This window comes from Parambassis ranga, chromosome 7 (assembly GCF_900634625.1).
Source record: "Parambassis ranga chromosome 7, fParRan2.1, whole genome shotgun sequence".
NCBI lineage: Eukaryota > Metazoa > Chordata > Actinopteri > Ambassidae > Parambassis > Parambassis ranga.
Genome location: NC_041028.1, coordinates 8,859,652 through 8,880,496, shown reverse-complemented (window position 1 = coordinate 8,880,496; position 20,845 = coordinate 8,859,652). Strand labels below are relative to the sequence as shown.

The following is a 20,845-nucleotide window of genomic DNA, read 5'->3' as shown; positions in this document are numbered from 1 at the left end:
TGTAATTTGTGTGAGGATAATCATGCATGCAATATAAAGGATTGAATCTCACGTATTTTCCTGGAAGTAAGGAGGCATGTTGGTGTTACTGCAGTGGAATACAGCTCCGCCTCCAAGTCAAAAATCAGAATAATTTATTTATTGTTCCAATTTTGCTCGTTTTTATCGGGATTTCCGCATTGACAGAAGTGACATATACTCGCTTGTGTTCATTGAATGTTTTTTCCTCACGGGACTGCACTGCAACATGTACAAAACAGTTTATTAAAAATTTCCCTTGACACATTACTACCGCTAACCTTCTCGCCAGGTGATTGGATATTGTCAGCGATTGACAGATTTAGGCCCAATCAAGATTCAAGTTTTTGTGACGTGGCTGCAGCGGGAAGTACTGACCAATCACCGCTTGGAAGAGGTGTAACCTTACCGTGTGTTGTAGGGTTGAATAGTACCGTTCGTCTTCTGACGCAGATCACATTTCTCCGGTCGGTACACAAGGAATCTTCAAGGATACACCATCAAGATGTCGAAAGATGTGAGTATTTCAAATAGAAAGTGCTTGTGTCCTTTTCTGTATATGCGAATTGAGTCATTTTGAAGCGGTTTGTCCCCCTTGGTGTTGGTAGCTTTTTGTCGCAGCTGCAGTAGCTTTCCTGCATTATAAAGCCGCCATTTTATATCAACTAGGCCTCGTGGCCTATTGTTCATGTGAGTATCTGTATAGTAAATTAAGGACTTCATTTAACACCTCACGCCGATTATTATGCACAAAAGACAATAATGACATGCTAGCCCGTTGTGTTGTAGGCCGATGGCTTTTTCGTAATGGTAGAAGCCAACATCATTTGACCGGTTTGCTAAACGATAATGGCGGCGATTCCTCCCTCCTCCACCCTGTCCTGATTTTTGATATGTGGCGCAGGGCAGGATTAATGAATCATTCGCACACTGGTGAATCAGCTGTGGTTATTAGTGAATGTTGTGTGATTGCTTGCACATTTGTGAGCGTGCACAGATGCTAAAGGAAGGCTTTGTCTATTATTTAGGCCCCTCGTGAGCCGGAGCAGCTTCGTAAGCTGTTCATTGGAGGTTTGAGCTTCGAGACCACAGACGAGAGCCTACGGGCTCATTTTGAGCAATGGGGGAGCCTAACAGACTGCGTGGTAAGTGTGTGTTATTTTTGTGATTTGTATCCTGTGCGTACAATGGCCACAATGTATGTCATGTGTTGTAGTGTATTTCACGTGCTAGTCTACCCTGCAGATAATCTGGAATTAATATAATTACTTTCTTCAGGTCATGAGAGACCCCAACAGCAAGCGATCCAGGGGGTTTGGCTTTGTAACATACTCATCTGTGAAGGAGGTTGATGCTGCCATGTCTGCCCGCCCCCATAAGGTTGATGGGAGAGTAGTTGAACCCAAACGAGCAGTTTCCAGGGAGGTGTGTGAAACTGGAGCTTTTTGACTTGTAAAGTAATTCATTTGCATCTAAACAAGGATGGCTGTGGTTACAATATGGATGTCTTTGTTCACAGGACTCGAATAGACCAGGTGCCCATGTTACAGTGAAAAAGATCTTTGTTGGGGGCATCAAGGAAGATACAGAGGAGTCGCACCTACGAGATTACTTTCAGCAGTTTGGCAAAGTTGAGGTTGTTGATATCATGACCGACCGTAACACTGGAAAGAAGAGGGGCTTTGCTTTTGTCACCTTTGATGACCACGACTCAGTCGACAGGATTGTCAGTAAGTGAAAGGGGCTTATCTGGTGATTGGTTATTGATGTGCCTTGTAAATATTTAAATATATTAAATGATTTGTTTTTGTACCCCACAGTCCAGAAATACCACACAGTCAACTCTCACAACTGTGAGGTGAGGAAGGCCCTTACTAAACAGGAAATGCAGAGTGCTGGAATGAGAGGTGGGTACTAATCATGCAATTGTAAAATATGACTATTACGTGGTAAATTGGAAAAATGCCCCTCATTAAGCAGATAATAGCAAATGCACAAAGGTAATTTTCTTCTTTTTTTCAGGCCGTAGTGGTGGCGGAAGGCCTTATGATTATGACAGAGGCTTCAATCAAGGTATGACTGATTATAAGATTGGTAGTTGTCATTATGCTGTGGCTGGAATCTCAATTTAAATGTTTTTGCTCGCTTAGGTGGCCGGGGCCGATATGGAGATGGACCATACAATTGCAATGGAGGTGATGGTGGTAAGTAGGCGTTTTTTCCATCATGCCTGACTTCCTTCTTTAAAACTGTAGGGTGTACTTAAGACTTGTTCATTTCAGGCTATGGTGGTGGCCCGGGAGGTCCTGGTGGATATAATAATGGTGGCAACCGCGGGTACAACCAGGGTTACAACCAGGGTGGCGGTGGAGGCTACGGAGGAAACGGTTATGAAAGCAACGGTTATGGTAAGGATTACTGACTCTGCTGATACAGTTACATTTTCTGTGCTGATTATGATATTAACAAGTTATCTGTGTTTTAGGCAACTGTGGTGGTGGTGGCGGAGGCGGTGGCGGCGGAAATAACTACAATAACATGGGCCACTATGATCCCCAGGCCTCTAACTTTGGCCCAATGAAGAACAACTTTGGTGGTGGCGGTGGCGGGGGCGGCGGCAGGAATTTTGGTAAGTGTCTTTGAGGTTGCAGCACATTCTAGTGTGTTACAGCTGGTTTTGGGTGTAATGCAATTGATTTGCATCCAGGTGGCTACGGAGGTGGCGGAAACAATGGTGGTGGCTATGGCCGTCCAGGACGATTTTAAGAAGTTAAGCGGTAAGAACTGCCTGAGGCGTTCTCTTCCATTGTAAAGCAGAGTATGTCGTTGCAGGGAATCATTAAGTGCAGATGTAAACAAATTGACTCTGGATGTTAGGTCACACAAAGCCAGTGCACAGTTAACAATGTTGTTCCGTATTGTTCAACAGGACTGAGTACTTAGGAGAGGAGAGCAAGGAGAGGAGAGCAAGCGAAGTGACAGGGCAGCTGCAGGTTTACCTCCTAAATCTGCTCAGCCAAACAGTTGTGGCAGGTTACAGCTGCTTCAAGAAGAGATGTACAGTAGATGAATCATGGAGGGCCTTCATTTAAACATTTTTGTGTTTTTATTTTATTTTTCAAATGTGATTCTGGAAAGCAAGCATTCCAATAAGGTTTTATGTAGAAGTCTGGTTTTTATTTGTAACTGCATCAAATCGAACTCAAATAAACCATCTTTCAGTTGTTTTTTTAAACAGTCTCGTTAGCCTCTTTAGTGGTTTTGGGAAAGGGAGGGTTCATGATTAGATGTGCTGCATGGTGGGCGGGAGTGAGAGACACTTCTTTTTACACCATTCAAGGAGTCTGGAAAAGCCCATTTTCCTGTGATGCGAGTAGTCCTGCACTAGTGACAGTGCGCCACATACTCCATGATTCAAGTCAATACATATACAATACTGGTTGAGGAATGAGAAGTGGTGTGCCAATGCTGCCATCATAGAGACTCCATCACTTGGTACAGACTCTACCCTGATTTCTGCAAAGATCATCTGGAGGATGCTAGCTTACATGCAAAGTCTTTGAGGCTAGCCATGGAAGCAAGCTGAGGGAGAGAAGTAGCAAAACCATCGCCAGGATCATTGAAGCAGGGGAGAGTGAGAACAGAAGCCTGAGGCTAGCAGGCAGCAGCTACCAAAAGGCTTAAGTGCTGTCTGTAGGTAAGACCAGACTTCTCAACTACTGTTAGTATATCTTGCTTTTGTCATGTAGCTGGTAGTGAGTTGTGTAGCCGAGTAATGAAATAAACGTAACAAAGTATTAAGACTTGAACCAATGTTGACTGGTAAACTTGGCCTCTGTAATTGTGTATAGAGGTCTAATATATTGCATGCTGGAGAATGCAAATAACTTTTCTTTCCTTTTGAGATATTGCATCTTTCGCTTATATTGTGATTCTGCTCTCTAGGTGGCTACGCATGCGGTCCAAACACTGGGAGTTCCTTTTAATGATCATTGGCTCAGCCAGGTATGACTTTATCAAACCCAAGTAGCACATGATCCAGTTTTCACCTTGTTTTTATTGAACCTATTCTCTTCTTACAGGTTGGCTGAACAATCACACTGACGGGGACGTTTTAAATGGAAGACTGCTGTGCAGTTTGTTTTTTTAAAAACCTTTTTTTAATAAAGTATTTTTATAAATCAATATGGTGTGGTTTCAGTTGCATGATAACAGTTAATTGGTTAAAAATTTAAGGCACAAGGTTAACCAGGTTCAATCATTAGCACTCAATGTGACAAACTGCCAGTTAACACTTTTGGTTGACATAATCAGGTAGTCTATAGAGTGAAATGAGTTCAGGGTTCCTCAGCTCTTTTGCATTGTGTGAGGAATGAGATAAATTTTACCATCAGGGGTTTGTTGTAGAGAATATTCATCTATTGAGTACGGCTGTCCATCTTCATCTCGCAAGTGTGAAAATACCTCTGTATAAAGGTCTGTAAGGCGACATTTAATGAACCCCAAGCTGCGCTGAAACTCCATCCTTTCCTGTGCCAGGTGGTCTCTTTGAGTCTGCAGCTGGTTCAGTTCTCTTTCAAGATGAATTATGCTCTCAAGCTTCCTCTTCCTGCAGTTCTGAGCTGCCACCTTGTTTTTCCCTCTGCGTCTTATGTCTCTGACCAGTGCTAGTTGAGTGTCTGTCAGGGTGTATTGTGTCAGAAGCTCATTGAAGTCATCCACTGGTAGATTGATAATCTTTTCCATGGGGAATGGGATCTTCAAAGCCACTGCCCTCCTCTCATCTCTGCTCAGAGGAACAGGAGCACTTCCTTGTTGCTTTGTGTACATGTTATGCTGTGAGCTCCCTCTGCTGGACATTGCCGAATCACCGTATAGATCACTCAAACCTGGACCCTGCTGTTTCATTGGGCGAGGTGTCAGAGTGCCTGGCTGTGTATGAGATAAACTGGGTTGTGGTGAAAAATAAGATGGATGTGCACCTGAGTGTAGATATGAATGAGCCTGACTCTGATAATCCATTGAATAATGGATATGTGCTCTTCTGGCATGCTCAGTTATGCCGTCTGGTTCAGCATCACTAAATGTCATGCCCATATCTGCATTCTGGTAACCTGGTGCACCACTGACAGGATTATCTGGAGAGGCCAAAGGTGGACTGGAACCAAGAGAAAGACCTGAGTCCGACTCTAGATCATCAGTTGAGCGAGCATGTGCACTTTGTCCGTGTGTAGTCCACAGCGTGTGGCGACCCTGAGAGAGAGAGGTGCTGGCTCTCCTGTGCCCGTGGCTGGTGCCTGACATGTTCATCTGGTCCCTAAGGGCCATGAGAGATGGCTGAGAGTGTGAGGAGATGGGGAGCATTCTTTGATTCAGCTGAGGTTCAGAGTTTTCATACATCGCATCTGTGTTGCTGCCTAAACGATGACAGGAAGGCAACTCTTCAGAGTAACATCCATTGTAACTGACAGGAGAGATCAGCTCACAGCCAGCAGGAGGAGGCTCCGGATGGGACTGAGCCATTGCATACTGTCCAACAGAGGCCATGGGTTCCATGGGCTGGTATTGAACTGTTTCATAGGAGCTTTCACTAGGGATCTCAAACTCCTGTAGAAAAAGAAAAAAGAGAGAGATAGATATGACTAACCAGAACAAACGGCAGCAGTGAAATGACTGACAACAGTGGAACACTGTATGTTTCACCAGTCATCTGGTTTGCTATGGAACAGAGTTTGCCCCCACTTCAGCCTGCCACCCATAGCCTATGAAGGGCTCTCAAAGATGGGATCAGGTTTCACCTGGAAACAGGTGGCTATTGTGCAGTGCAGGGGGCCACTAGCAACATACAGCATGCCCCCTCTCACAATCTCTTCATCCTGCCATCACTCAAATAGACCATTGTTGCACATCTCACCTGAGTGTGTATTAGTATTTCAATATATAGTGTCATATGGAAATAGTACAATTCTTTTTATTAAACAATTATGTATTCATCATGCATCGTCATCACACTTTTGAAAGCCATGCTTTCAAATACATTGAGAGTATGTTAACATGTATTAATAATAAAATACACCTGAGTTGATAATACCTAAAAATAAATTAATTATTCTCTGAATCCAGTCTTATCCTTCCTTCTTTTTCCGAAGCAATGTAGTTGTGGTAAGATTTAGCCTTAATTTGCCCCCAGTACTTACATACATTGCACACTTTGACTTGTGTGATAACGCCTGATGACTCTTCGCAGCACTGTACAGTGTAATAAAGACCTGCATTATATGAGGCTTTTAGTTTGTGTTTCTGCTCAGTAGATTTCTTCCTCTTTTCCAGAATGTTTTAACATTCACACTTCTTGAAATGATTTACATTTCTGAGAGTGGAAATTACACGCTAAACATTTATAACAGTTTTTTAAGTAAATATTAATATTGTGAAACAATCATATCCTGCACACGTACATAAAAACACAAACATTATCATTATTTGTCCTCGTGTTAAAATTGTTAAAGAAAAAATGTGATAATGTAATAATTTTGATAATGTGTAAGAACTGCATTTGTGATAGGTAAAGTAACAATCTCCCAGTGTATCAGGGCTTTAGTTACCTGCAGATCTGTGATGGCCATCAGCTCCTGCCAAGCCACATCCATCTCTGTGTCCTGAGGAACTCCATGTGACCTGACTCCAGGGAAATTATTTGGCATGGATGCTCCCCCACACAACCTGCCTGGAGAAGCTACAACCTATTTTTGAAAAAAAAAAAAAGTTTTTCTATTAAAAAAAAAAATCATTCATGTAGTTAGAGTTTAGTTTAGGCTGGACTGTGTGTTTCTGTATATCCAACAGACAGACCTACCTCACAGGTTCTCCTCAGAGGGAGAACATAATTGGCTGTGGAACACATTCAGGAAAGGCTTTTGTAGCAAAATATCAACCTGGTGGAGAAAAGAGCTACATGTTACTATCACGTACAACCTCTTAAACTATTAACACAGCAGTAATGAAAAACAAACATCAAAAAACAAAAGCACAAACACATACACGCACACGGACACACACAAACCAACCGTTGAGTCACACCATGTATTCAAACAGACATTTCTTGTAAGACATTACATATCTGTAGACCTGCTGGTGTTAAGTAATTGGGTGTTGTGAGGGTTCTTTTGGAACACATGTAAGAGTTCAGTTTAGTTGAGTTGACTCCTCCCATCAGCTGTCCCAGCATGAAGCTATGCCAGCCCCTGATAAGACAATCTGCGGGAAAACAGCGTGCTCTGCAAGACAAACTGGGGCCTGATGGCTGCTTTGGAAATGTTGTTATAGCCTCTGTGTCCTAGTTCCACAGGACAAAGATCGTTGTAGCCAATTTCAGAGCTGTATTAGAAACAGCATAATGCCCACAGACAGTTATCTGTATATATCATATATACACTTGCACACAGCTTGTGGTAATGAAGCTGAAGCAAGTTTGTTTAGGTAAAGGTACATTACAAATCCTAAGCAGAGACAGGGCTACAGCTTCATTAGACACCCTCACATGCATCTGTTCAGTGTGTTCAGTGCCACTTCACAGCATTTCTGTTCAGAAAAGTACTGTTGGAGTTTTCTGTTTAAATGTCAAGGTTAATGAGCTGCAGTCAGTCAGCAGAAGATGTAGTTTCTCAAAAACACCAACAAGACACCAATATGAAGTAGACAGAAGAGAAAAGTGAAGAACAGACACAGCTGGAAATATATTCACACCCACCCACACACACATTCTATATTTCAATAGTAATAATAATTTATGATTTCTATTTCATTCTTAAGGCTATTCCATCAACAGGGGCACAAAGTGATGTCCTTAGGCAGCATCCTCAGTCTATTCCACCAATGACACTGACAGCTACTCTGTCGCTGTGACAGTCTGTAGTCATTGTCAGCAAGTGGCTCATACTGAATTAAAAAATATTTTGAAATGAAAAAAAGAACTTTCTTTTAATTACTGTTCTTTGATAATAAAGTTATCAACAATTGAATTTTATTTTTTGTTTGTTGCTATATATTTTAATATGATACCTATCCACCTCCCTTCAATTGGCAATAAAACTCATTTGTGTATTTATTCTTATCAGTAATTTTAAAAAAACATCTGTAAAATATGTCTGTGTTTAGGGGATCTGTAGGTTGTTAGATATTCTATATCGCATAAATTCATCGTAATTCAGAATTATATTCTTCTATATAACTAGACGATAACCAGAGCTGGTGGTTATAGCAGTGTGTTTCAGTGTAACTAATCCACTAACAGGAATTTAAATATGTAAAATTTTGCTTATAATATGAAGCAAATTTGCGTTCTAACATTAGCTTTACACCCTAAATAAACTTGAATGAAGTTTATTATCTTTACTATGCTACATTAAAATATCTTCAGATGTTACAATCTAGTTAAAAGTAGTTTAATAAAACCTTTAAGTCTGAGCATTGTAAGCACACAAACCATGGAGTTAAGATATGAATGAACATACCTGAGCAGCATTCTCTGTGTCTTCACCAGGTGATGAGTTCAAAAATCACAATCCTGTAGGTGTGACCAGGAAAAGTACTGAGCACTCCTGTGGCACTTTGCTTTGAACAGATCACAAGAAGTAAAGTAGACAAGGCCTCTTGCTCTATCTCTTATTCAACTGTGTGTGTGTCTCTCTCTGTGTTCAGCTACACATACAGCCACCGGCATAAATGGGATGGCTCTGTGCAGACAAACGCAATCTTCCTGTAAAGCACCCACACCGCAATTTTTTGCACTCTTGTATCCTTAATAGCACACTTGCACCCCAACCTCCAAATTTCCCTTTTGCCCACATGACAAACCACAAACCAACAGTCTGGCAAACACCACGGCAATCATTCTGTCAGTCCACGGTGAAGTAGGTAGATGTTTACAAATCCCCCCCCAAAAGACTGTAAGCAATTTTGATTCTAATTGTATAATGACAATATGCACAAAAGGCTCAGATTAGACAACTAAAAGTGAGTAAAAACTAGCCGTATGGTTGTGTCTGTCAAAGCCAAACCGTACAAGAACAATGTCCTTTCAAAATCCACCCAAATGAAAAGGTAAGAGGAGTGTGATGTGGAGCACCTGGACGCAGAGCCGGCGTTGCAGCGAGGGCCCTGTACAGGCAGGGGTAGGTTGGAGGCAGGATTGAGACTTAGTTTAGCAGAGATGGAATGTACACCCTCCCGACAGGTAAGAAAGACTACATTGTTCCTCTATCTGGCAGAGCAACCGCCAAGGGAGAGAGAGGAGCAGGGGGAGAATGGAGGGGAGCGTGTCTTACATAGCAAGTGACCATTAAAATCCTTCACAAAAAAATCCCCTCATTGCCCTGATCTGAAGCAATGTGAACAGTGAACTAACAAAGGCTATGTGTATAACAGCCCTGTTGTGCATCAGCTTTCACAAATTAAGAGTCAGAGACGTTACCGGTTTATAATTTTATTGTCAGTGTCTTATACTGAGACAACAATGGCTCGTACAGGGACAACAATAATTTGGAGCCATGATGGATACAATCTCTATTTGGTAGATTTAACATTTTTATAGCGCTTTTTCCTGCCTATTCTGATACTCCAAGTGCTTGTAAGCAACTTAGGGTTAAGTGTCTTGCCCAGGGACACATCAGCATGCAGCCAGGGTGGGATTGACCCACTAACCTTACAGACAAGCGCTCTTATCGCCGGAGCCACAGCCACCCATAGATTTCATAAAATGATATTTAAAAAAGTAAGTAACCCTAAATGTATGTTTGCAGCATATAAAGGATGCCATGATGCTTTTGCGGTTAAAAACAGCTTTAAATTTGCATAGAACTGTGCAGAGTTTCTCAGAAGTGCAAAGCTGTTAACAGATGACACGATCACCTTCCTCCTTCAAGTGCAGTAAATTAAAACACAAATTATTCATATAGTGGACACATATTGATATTACTAACACTACCATACTATTACTAATATCAAGTGACATCTAATAATACAGATAAAAATCATGTGTATGTACAAGAACGTATGTATGTAATATGTAACTTGTTTTTATGGTTAAATAAATGCATGTTGTACAGCTACAGTTACAGTAAGACTGTGTGTATTAAAAAACCATGAGAACATGGGCGGCTTTGTCTGACCCGTTAAAATATCACATCCCACTGAGACATACATCACAATGTTTTCTCTGTCATTGTTCTCAGATGGAAAAAGTAGGTGGCTGACAAAGTCAGGAAAGGTGAACATCTACCAGGAATCAAAGAAGGGACTTCCCAACCCTAGTTCCTAGCACCCAGCCCCTGACTCAACCACTGCCACGGCATGCCAAAGAGCACCCTGTTATTACTGCGACCACAGCGGTTTTGAATCTGGACACAGTTCCCAGGTCAACGCCCACATTCCCTGTTTGTGTTTGTTTGCTTCAATTAGGCTTTGACATCTCTGCTTTCCAGCCTGCTTGAACCTCTCATGGACTGTCGGAGTTTACTTATTGTGCACCTCAGGGCTATAAACAACTCGACTTCAAAAACAGGCCGGACATGTTGGTTGGGAACTGCCCACTTTTGACTCACATGGATTCAAAATTCCCTTAATGACCACTGAACTTTATACAAGGGTTAGTAATCTGAAATTAAACTTGTTTGTTTGTTTGTTTGTTGTGTACCATCTCCTCTATGTGATGCCATTTCCATGGTACTGAATTAGTTCATTAAAGAAGGAGAAATTGTGGAATCATTGGTTTTGTTTTAGTATCCAGAACGCTGTATCAGACATGAGTGGAAAAACCACCGCACTGGCAAACAGAATGAGTGTGTGCATTGGGTTGTGGTATCAAAAAGGGAATATTTTTGGAGTCAGCTTCTGGGAAAGGAAAAAAAATAGACAGGGAAGTTTTTTCTTATATTGATTATTAACTCACTGTAATGTCAAATCCAGTGCATTGTATTCAATTCTCCATTGTTAACACGTGAAATATAATAAAACAACAGCATGTAAGATAAAACAAGATAAAATAGGACTTTATTGATCCCAGGAGGCAAACTAATAATAATATGCACTTGTAATGTTCATACTGTACATCCAGTTTTACCAACTGTTTGCGGACAAAATTAAAGATGTACCTGAAATATGTATACTTGTCATTTTTGTAAAATAAACTGAACACAAAATTCTCTTTTTGCACACAGACTACCTCAGAGAATTAGCAATCCGATCGAAATGGGATTCCTCAAACCGTCGGTCATGATGGTCACACATTATCACAGACTGAAATAAGAGAAAATGAGGAACCTGAACATGCAGCATCATTCTTCTGAATGTCTCAATAAAGCTTATCTCAAGATGTTCAGATGAAGATAATATTTTGCAATAACAGTATTGACGCAATACTGTTATTGCCATTTATGTAAGTGTTTGTGCATTAACATATTATATTCCAACTATAACGGATTATATAATTATCATATACTATAGTATAGTATAGAAAGAACGTTTTTGCTTGTGGAAGTGTTTGTGCAGCAGTTTATGTATATAATTATATACATGCGATTGGCAACATAACAGTGAATGTCGAGGCTGGCTAGTAACACAGATGCTGAGAGGGAAAAGGAGGATGTTGGTTGGCGGAAGTCCTGCTCAAAGCTGATAAAAGGACCACTTGGTTCTGAGGAAGGGAACTGCTAACTGCTGTGGTTGGTGGCAAAGGCTGGGGAGAGGGGAGCAGCCTAAACTATCACAATACTTCACTTCTAACTTGCTATGTCATTAGTTACAATGTTTGCTTTTTGTAAGTGTACTTCAGCTATGAAATGCATATACATTTATGTCACTTAAAATTAAAATATATTTAGTGTGTTCATTTTTCAGGGGAGCACTGTCAGTGCTCTACACACCCTAGAATAATAACACTCACTGTCAATATGTTCATCATCAGTTCATCATCATTCCTCTCCATCACCAACTGTGCATATCCCCATTTATTTCAATGCATCTTCAATATTTGTCTTATAGGGTGAAATGGCCTGACAATGACTCTTTAACATTGACATATGAGCTAGTTCAAGGCAGCACAATTTCCTCTGCAGTCAATTTTGAAATCATTGCAGCTGTATTGTGTAAACACAGAGCAGCATTGCAACAGTTTATGGTTTCCCGCAGTCTTGTTATGAATGTATGACAAAATAGTTTGTATGTCTTTGCCATGCGTATTCCCTAGGATAATATTATAGGCTGAACATACACGATTTGCTTTTTCCAGCATTATTTGAAAATGAAGCCCAAAAATATCCCACAGTAAGGCCAAACAATGATGTAATTTATGGAGTGAGATAGAGGGAAATCCCCATCAGCCAGGGCTTCCAAATGCTTCCCAGAAGTGGGAACTAAGATAATTGGGGTTGGTTAACTGTAGGAGGATCCTGAAAAAAGATGCTGATGAGTGTACGAGCAAGCTAAAACGGCTTGTAAAGACGAGGATTCTGGTTACTCTAGTAAAAAAAAAAAACTGCAACCACAGTCGCTGAACTGCTGCGTAAATTAGGTTCGACTAAATTATTCATTTTATACACGTGAACTCTAAAATAAACATCTAGTAGACATATATGTTTATATGTTAAATAACAAGCACAAAGCATGTTGATCGGGTGATTATATATAAGTGTGGTGAGTTGGTCATTGTTACACAGCATGCAGCCTAGTTTTATAGAAGTATACTGGTGGTGAATATAATTAAACCTTTACAGATGCTGCTGAGTCAGAATTAATTTCGTGATAATTATTTATGTCACTTGACTTTCAGTAAATGAAATGAATTTCTCTGTCATGTCTCTGAGCCCTGTAGTGTACTGATCTTTGCCCTTTGCACGCATGACGTGACACTGCGTCAGCCAATAGGAAAGAGCCTCATTTCCTGTACGTGCGACGTACGACGTCCGCTGCTATCCTGGTAGCTGGGTTGCTAACAAGAAAGAAGATGGATTCTCCTATACTGGTAATGTTGGCGCATGCTTTTTATTTATCTGTTGTGTACAGTATGGTGTCGTGCAGTTGTTCACGTGTAACAAGTTCACTTGACTGCTTATGGAGAGTGGCAAAATGTGGTATTTTAGCTATCTATCGAGTTATCTTGACATAGAGCTAACTGTTAGCGAACCAGCTAGCCTAGTTAGCCTCGTATGTGTTGGTGATGTGGAAGTGCTGTGTCTTCTATACGAGTTAGCGAATGTTTTTGAATACTTTTAGAGATCAGTATTATTTACATCAGTTTGATTCATGTGGTGGGATTACGTTTGTTTAGCGCATTGACCGTCGTCTTGTCTGGGTGATTTTTCCATTATAACATATGTTTAGTGGTGTACTAATGAGAATGAGTAAAAATCATTAACATACCTGCTCAAATTAAAGCCATACTCTATGGTCTACATCTGCAGGAACCATCCCTGTACACCGTCAAAGCTGTTCTTATTCTGGACAACGATGGAGACAGGCTTTACGCCAAGGTATCACTTTCTTTGGCATTTCCTGCATCTCGCGAACCTGGATTACATAATTATAAATAGTAGATATTTAGATTCTAACTTTTTTTAAGTCACAACGTAAGCATTACAGTAGTGCGTTTAATGTATGAACAATGTATTCTGCTCTGATTCTTATTGTGGTTGAAAATAATCCCCCACACATTTGTATTGAAGTGTACATCAGAAATTGAGACTGACGACTCTTTTACTTCATAAGATTTAGTCTGAAACTATTCAGTGTGATGTTTGTTGGTTACTACATGCCAAATTACCACATCTTCAAATTGAACCTGTCTGCAGTATTATGATGACACATACCCGACAGTGAAGGAGCAGAAGGCGTTTGAGAAGAACATCTTCAATAAAACACATAGGACAGACAGTAAGTAATGCTTACATTTTTCTATTACAACAGTTTTTTATGTATAAAAACTTTGATGGCGATTTTGTTGTGTCCCTTTAGGTGAGATTGCTTTACTGGAGGGCCTCACTGTTGTCTACAAGAGCAACATAGACCTCTTCTTTTATGTGATTGGAAGTTCACATGAAAATGAGGTAAATAAAATGTTAAGATTTTGGAACAAACTATTTAACAGTGGAAACTTAAATTCTGGTTATCACACCTTTGGTTTGAATCACTTTACTACTACTATACTTTTAATAATTTCCTCAGTGTAATGCATTATTTCAGGTTATTATGACAAGTTAATTTAATTAGTCAGCTGAATTATGCGTGTATATATAAGTAAATTTGTGTTCCATAAAAAAATGTATAATTTATTTATGGAAACTCAACTGAACACAGCAGCAGAAGTAAAAAAATAAAATAACAGACATTTCATTAAACACCTCAAAAGTAGTAACAAATAAAAAAAAGGTTACAACTACTAGCATGATAAAACAGATGTATATGAACATGTGCCACTTAAATTCTGTGCCTTAAATTATAAATGTTTAAGGTTTAAATAAAATGAATAAAAGAGAATTAAAAACTGATAACAAGCTATTTTCTGAGTAATTACTTTTTTATTTGAAACAGATTCTAATATGTTCTTATATTTTTTTGCAGCTTATGCTTATGGCTGTTCTAAATTGCCTTTTTGATTCGCTCAGTCAGATGTTGAGGTACGTTTTGGACATATACATACATACAATACATACATATTTTTACTGTCTAAAAGTTTGCTTCATATGTACATATTTGTAACTTTGCAGAAAAAATGTTGAACGGAGGGCTTTGTTGGAGAATATGGAGGGGCTTTTCCTAGCTGTGGATGAAATTGTAGATGGCGGGTAAGTAGAAATTGAGCAACTTGAACATTGAGATGCTGAAATATCAGGAGTTTTACTGCAGCTATTTTATCCATGATTAACTTTGGGGCGGTATCTGCAATTTCTGCAGGGTGATCTTAGAGAGTGACCCACAGCAAGTTGTGCATCGTGTGGCTCTGAGAGTAAGTTCCTCTATCCTCTCTTCAGAATATTCAGCAAAGTTTGATGTTGGCTGTCAGTAGTAAATGTAATGTCATATTCCTTGTAGGGTGATGATGTGCCTTTGACAGAGCAGACAGTCACCCAGGTAAGAAAAATCATCCCTAGCTTGATCCTCTCTGCTTTTAAAAGATCCATTAGTTTATTGACTGTTAAAACTCATTACCGAGGACCCTGTGAATACAAGGGCATTGTTATTGCGTCATTCTCCTCTACTCCTAGTTTATCACTTGGCTCTAGGTTGTTGTATATTGCATTGTCTTATATGCACAGCGCAGTGTACATGATTACTAATATTTCCAATGGTAAGGTGGTAGGAAGCCAACACATTCCTGTTTTTTTTCCATGAGCCTGTCTGTATGCTTTGTGTGTGTCCAAATGCTCTTCTTGATTAATGTTGTCATTTAGAAGGCCTGCAACTAGCTACCACCATCCCTCCTCTGTCCATGATTAATGGCTGTACCCAGTCCCCATGCTTTATGGTTATGATTCAGCTTTCATTCAATGAATTAAGAAGATTAATTAGGTCTTGCATATTTGTCTTCATTAATATCATTTGTTCCTCAAGTTGTCATTTTTAGCTTACTTGACAAAAGCCCCACTAAGACCCACTAACTTTTGTCTGCAATAGGAATAGGAAACTACATTCTATGGGTGTAGGTTGTACATTGGCATATTAACTCTGTTAGAAGTGAAACAGTCAGACTTCTTTGTAAAACAATAGTAAAACAAAAAGGTTTAAAACATCAGCAGATGCTAATTTTATTTTAGAAAGGTTTCCCCTCATACTGTAGCCTGTCCCTTACAGTTAGGCTTTTGTTGGAGTGATCTGCTTGGTCAAAACTCTTTTTCCTGCACAGGTACTCCAGTCTGCCAAAGAACAGATCAAGTGGTCACTTCTACGGTAGTCATGCCTGCACCAACCTACCAGTGAGCCTGTGTTCAGACTTCATGGCACTGATCCTCATACTCCTTTTCCTCTGATTTCCACACCTTCAATCAAAGCTGTGAGGAGTGCCAATGGCTGCTGCAGCCACACTCCCAGGACTATTTGATTTTTTTCCGTTCTTTTTTCACTTGTTTTTCCACAGGCTTGCATTATATAACGTAATCAACATAGTTAAGCTATGGCGTACATTCCTGTAATGCGTGGCCTGTAATGTTTTTTTTTTTTCAATCGAAAAAAAACTGTTTATTAAAGCCGAGTATCTCTGCATATGTAAAACACAACCATAATCTGACATTCCAAAAGTAGAACTGTATTCTTAGTACAGCCTTTTCTTATCTTCTTCACATAACTGTACACCGAATAGAGTCTGATGGATATTGTGATAAATGTACAACTTGTACTGTCCACTGATCTCAGAGGTATGGTTTGCATTTTGTCCAGGGGTCTTCCATCATCAATTACATTTAATAAACATTGTTCATCTGCCTAATACTACCTGTTTAGTTTTAGAATGTGTTTTCTTATTTTAAGAGCTGTTCCTCTGTGCTGTGTGCACTTCGTTCTTTAAAACCTCACCAAGAGACGCGTATACAAGTGCAAGGGCTCCATCTCCTGGTGTTGGCAACAAATTGCACTGCATGTAAATTCAAGGTTAAGATAGGAAGAAGCTCATGCAGCTATGATCTGAAGCTTACATGGAACTGTGTACTGTGACATGAAGATAAGTTTTATGTGATTCATTTCTTCACTATAGAGCACCACAGTGTGCATCATGAATTGTGTGCTTCCATGTGTGCACCCACTGCTTCACACACTAACCCCATACACTCATTTGAATGCAAATGAGGGCTACCCTCTAGAGAGGAATGGATGTGAGAAAGGGGCTCTACATCATGTTGGTACCTGGTGTATATTACAGCAGTGGAAATGATCTATCTGCATTCTTCTGACTAGGTAGCCCCATACGTTCTCATTCTAATCACTTGAAGGTGTTCTCTGCTTGAGATTTGTGTTTGCTGCACAACAAACAGAGGCACCCATGTCTAATTTGAACCATATTAGGCGGCAGGTCCTGTTACACATCCTGTCTCCTCCTTGCTTGTCCTTACGTTCACACGTATCATTCTACAGCTCTGCATGCTGTGCCATGTCTGCTGACCTGAGTTTAAAAGTCATTAAGTGACTAGTTGTAACAGTTTCAATAAATTGGTTACGTAAGGCAATTTCTGAAAATATCTTCTGCTATATCTAAAGAAACTTGGCCAGGCATCAAAGTGAGACGCAGATAAAGAACATACTTTTGATGTAGACATGTCTGCCAGAAGGAGTTTGTTGGAAGGATCACTGACATTAGTTGTTATGTTGGAATGTAAAAGGTGAATTGGAGTGTTTCACCCTATATGTTCCCTATGGAAAATGTATCTTCACCTGGCATATAATCAGTTGTCAGTTCCTGACAGCGTGAGATGAAGTTGTGATGTGTTGAAACAGCTTTGTATTTTTTTTTCTAGATGAAGGAAATTTAATTTTACTTAAATCTGTTGACAAAATAACAAATAAAGGGCATGCTGATGAATCAGGATTAGAGCTTACATACTGCACAGTCAATGAAACTGTTACTGGCTCTGACCTATGGACCTGCTGTCTTGGCTTTGCTCCGGTTTGTTTCAGTCCTTCAAATGTGCATCTGTTTATGGCAGCAGAGATGGCAGGAACGGAGGCTACAGTATGATGATGCTAAGTGTTTTTACTGGACAAAGAGCAGTAAGAAAGGGAATGATAATCATAATAAATGGACTCCATTATTGCACCAGTTACTGTTATCGCACCAGTTTGCTGGTGTAATGAGAACAGCTTATGTCTCAGTGTGTGATTTCACTGAATGGAGTGGGGGAGATGAAGGTTAAAGAGGACGAGGTATAAGCAGAAGTAGACAGCAGTAAATGTAATTAGATGAAATCCCAGCGAGGGCACTGCAGTAAAGAGAGTAGGTTATAACGGATCCCACCCAAGGTGCCTGTCCAAGCCCTCACTTTTCATCCACATAGCCCCGCAGCACCATCAGCAGCTCGGTGACTTGCTTTCATCCGCTAATTACAGTTGCACCATCATAAAAACCAGCGAGATAATTTATATTAATTATACAGGAATGAGTATAACAGTTTGAAACGCCATGGCTTGACATGCTGTACATAACATGCAGTAAAATTGTCACAGACGTGTGTGCTGGAGCCTTGTAATTGATCGATGCATACAGTGAGAGTGAGTTCTTTTGTGTGTGTGTGGACTTGCTGCGGTGAATTAGAGTCAATAAATTATCATCATCTGTAAGCTTACAGAGTCTTTATGTCATAGTCGATGGGCCTGAGCACCCATCCAATGGCTTGTCCTACTAAACAGAAACAACTCTGGGAGAAAACAATGACAGCATCCTGGATCCAGTACAGTAAATGTATTAAAGGAAGTGCCATTACGTTGTCTGAGCAGGGCAAAGGGCAGGACCCACATGATGTTTAATGACCCACTGTATTAAAATTAACTAGGCTGTTTGCCACTGCTCCCACATATTGACTCAGTGTGATAGTAAGACCAACACGATAATATTGTTGTGATATTTGGCAGTTTTTTTTTCAAATCTACATTAGATTTTGTTTGCAAAATAAACCCATCCACCATCACTTCTTCAGAAGCCCTGTAAACTTAACATTTTAAAATAGGTCATTATAGTCTGCTCAGAGCACATGTGGTTGTGTGCCTGCAGAGAAAGAAGAGGTATGGGCCCGGGCCTGCTCCCTCTGCCTCAGCAGCGTCGTGGCAGCCTGACATGGTTTATGGCCCCAGTTGCCCTCTTTGGGTCTGTTTATGGATTCCCATAGAATAGAGAATCATGGCCACTTCAAGGAAAGCCAGCCAAAAACAACACCTCCACCATTGCACTCTTGCCTGCCTTTGCCATAACTCAATCTGCTGTTTATGTTTCTGGAGGTAAAAAAAAAAGTTTTCATAGTAATGACATAAGATGACAGTAAATTCTGATACTAATGTTTAATTTTTTTGTTGACGTAAAATAAAAATATCACCACAAATGTGTCTGGTTTATTAGATGTCGTTATAAGTTGGTGAAAAAAGTGTGGGATTTGTTAAAGGAAAGCTTTTTTTTCTCTCTCTTTCTCGTTTGGATGGAATAGCTTTGCCTTCACAGCACCAGTTATTTTATGATACCTTTAAGATTTATTACATTGAAATGTTCAACTTTGATAGGATAATGAAAGTTCACTACCTGGGGCGTTGTTAATCGAGGAAATATTCTACCTGATGTGTTTTTCCTCTGCTGTTTTCCCCACAGTTCTCTTGCATGCCAGTGCATTACTGAGAGCAGAAGAGTGATAGTAGAAGGTTTCCACTGTAGCCAGTGATTCCATGCAGCAGGACTGTTGTGTTTCTGTAGCTGGATGGCAAAACAAAGCCATAGCCGTGCTTCTGGGGCGATTCCATCATCCTCTGAGGATGCACAACTAGGGCACATCTGGTTAGTGGATGGGCTCTATTGGACCCTGGCCTACAACCCCTACCACGCCTCCTCCTCTCCTCCAGACCCTCGCGGGCAGGGTGAAGTCCTGGGGCCAAGCTACTGATGGTGCTTTGTCATGACAGTCAGAGGTTACTGGGTTACTGCTGTTATCAAACAGTCAACACTGAGTTTTGGTGTAGCGATGATGCAAAAGAGCAATAAAGGGGGGGACATCAGTCATTTTCAGTGTAGACAGTCAACATGAGACACAGCCATGCTTGCCATAAACCTTTACGAGTGTTTCTGCTGGTGTTATTCATCTCCCACAGCATCCATCAGCAAAGTAGTTCTTCTCTTTCTGTTCATGTTTAGTCTTGTTTTACTGGAAAACAAAAATCCTACGCTATTTTACTGTGTGTGTGCATATATTTTTGTTGCAGCGCGTGAAGAATGAAAAGAACAGCATTTTCTGTGGCATACCTCTAAACCCTCATTTTGTTCCCTACTCCCTCTGTCATCCACTCTTTCTCACTTTCTCCCCTCCCTCCCCGTGGATTCCCCAACCACACCACAACACTGTTAACAGACCAGCCCTGACAGATTTACTGCCATCGTCTTTCCATTGGCCGCTAGCGTGACAGCCAAGATTTAATGCTGGATTCTCATTGGCCAAGACTTGACAGGTTAATTTATGGGTGCACTGTGATTTGATGCCTCCTGCCTTTGAAGTGAGTTACAGCTCTGTCGCTTATAGGACACAGAAACGGTGTCAGGTTGCAATCGTAAAATCTTATCCCTGAAGGGAGGTGGCACTGGCATATAATAGTCCTTACATCATGAGAGCAGAAGAGACCTTCCTGTGAGCACAGAGGAAGAACAGAGAAATGTGATATAGATGCAAAATGCAGTGAAAATATGCACTGAAAAGTTCATGAAAATGTAAACATTTTTTTTCTGCATGACTGTGCATTTGTCTAAACCATTTTCTCTCCTCTTGTTCCACCTTTCTTATGATCAGCAGGTATTTGCTTGACACCGATGTCCATCACCATATCGCACACACTGCCAAAGTCACTTTCGTGTCCAACTCCTGAAGTATATCTGCTCACCGCGGCCCCAGCGTTCGTGCAACGCCATCATCTATCTGCAGCCTATCTCTTCATCAGCCTGACAGTCTACCCTGACAAGATCAAGAAGAGCGGGAGAGAACGCGGCCCTGTAACAGCCTTGACCCATGGAAATCTCTAAAGGGTAAATAGCATGGCTGCCCCTGCCCTGTCTATCAACCTTTAGTGAATTCATGCACCGTTTCCCTTGGATATCAAATCCCTC

At 40.5% G+C, this 20,845-nt stretch overlaps 3 protein-coding genes across 5 annotated transcripts; 2 read left to right on the top strand and 1 right to left on the bottom strand.

Annotated features, from left to right (window-relative positions):
- Nucleotides 1–415: 415 nt before the first annotated feature.
- LOC114438077 (heterogeneous nuclear ribonucleoprotein A1-like) lies at nucleotides 416–3,253 on the top strand. Its single transcript, XM_028409151.1, has 11 exons — nucleotides 416–535; nucleotides 1,047–1,163; nucleotides 1,297–1,443; nucleotides 1,538–1,748; nucleotides 1,839–1,925; nucleotides 2,041–2,091; nucleotides 2,169–2,222; nucleotides 2,301–2,426; nucleotides 2,504–2,647; nucleotides 2,726–2,795; nucleotides 2,948–3,253. Exons 1-10 carry the CDS (start codon nucleotides 524–526, stop codon nucleotides 2,782–2,784), a joined length of 1,008 nt encoding a protein of 335 aa, XP_028264952.1. The 5' UTR covers nucleotides 416–523; the 3' UTR covers nucleotides 2,785–2,795; nucleotides 2,948–3,253.
- An 859-nt stretch (nucleotides 3,254–4,112) lies between these two features.
- Nucleotides 4,113–8,684, bottom strand: nfe2 (nuclear factor, erythroid 2). Of its 3 annotated transcripts, none has more exons than XM_028409147.1 (4): nucleotides 8,532–8,684; nucleotides 6,875–6,953; nucleotides 6,624–6,761; nucleotides 4,113–5,625 (listed from the first exon to the last, which is right to left on the bottom strand). In XM_028409147.1, exons 2-4 carry the CDS (start codon nucleotides 6,920–6,922, stop codon nucleotides 4,366–4,368), a joined length of 1,446 nt encoding a protein of 481 aa, XP_028264948.1. In that variant the 5' UTR covers nucleotides 6,923–6,953; nucleotides 8,532–8,684; the 3' UTR covers nucleotides 4,113–4,365. The 3 variants fall into 3 exon arrangements, with proteins under 3 accessions (XP_028264948.1, XP_028264950.1, XP_028264949.1); XM_028409149.1 differs by lacking the exon at nucleotides 8,532–8,684 and adding an exon at nucleotides 7,135–7,175; XM_028409148.1 differs by lacking the exon at nucleotides 8,532–8,684 and adding an exon at nucleotides 7,086–7,145.
- A 4,267-nt stretch (nucleotides 8,685–12,951) lies between these two features.
- copz1 (COPI coat complex subunit zeta 1) lies at nucleotides 12,952–16,497 on the top strand. Its single transcript, XM_028410710.1, has 9 exons — nucleotides 12,952–13,036; nucleotides 13,476–13,544; nucleotides 13,863–13,944; nucleotides 14,026–14,117; nucleotides 14,632–14,687; nucleotides 14,778–14,855; nucleotides 14,965–15,016; nucleotides 15,103–15,141; nucleotides 15,914–16,497. Exons 1-9 carry the CDS (start codon nucleotides 13,019–13,021, stop codon nucleotides 15,959–15,961), a joined length of 534 nt encoding a protein of 177 aa, XP_028266511.1. The 5' UTR covers nucleotides 12,952–13,018; the 3' UTR covers nucleotides 15,962–16,497.
- The last annotated feature ends 4,348 nt before the right edge of the window (nucleotides 16,498–20,845 follow it).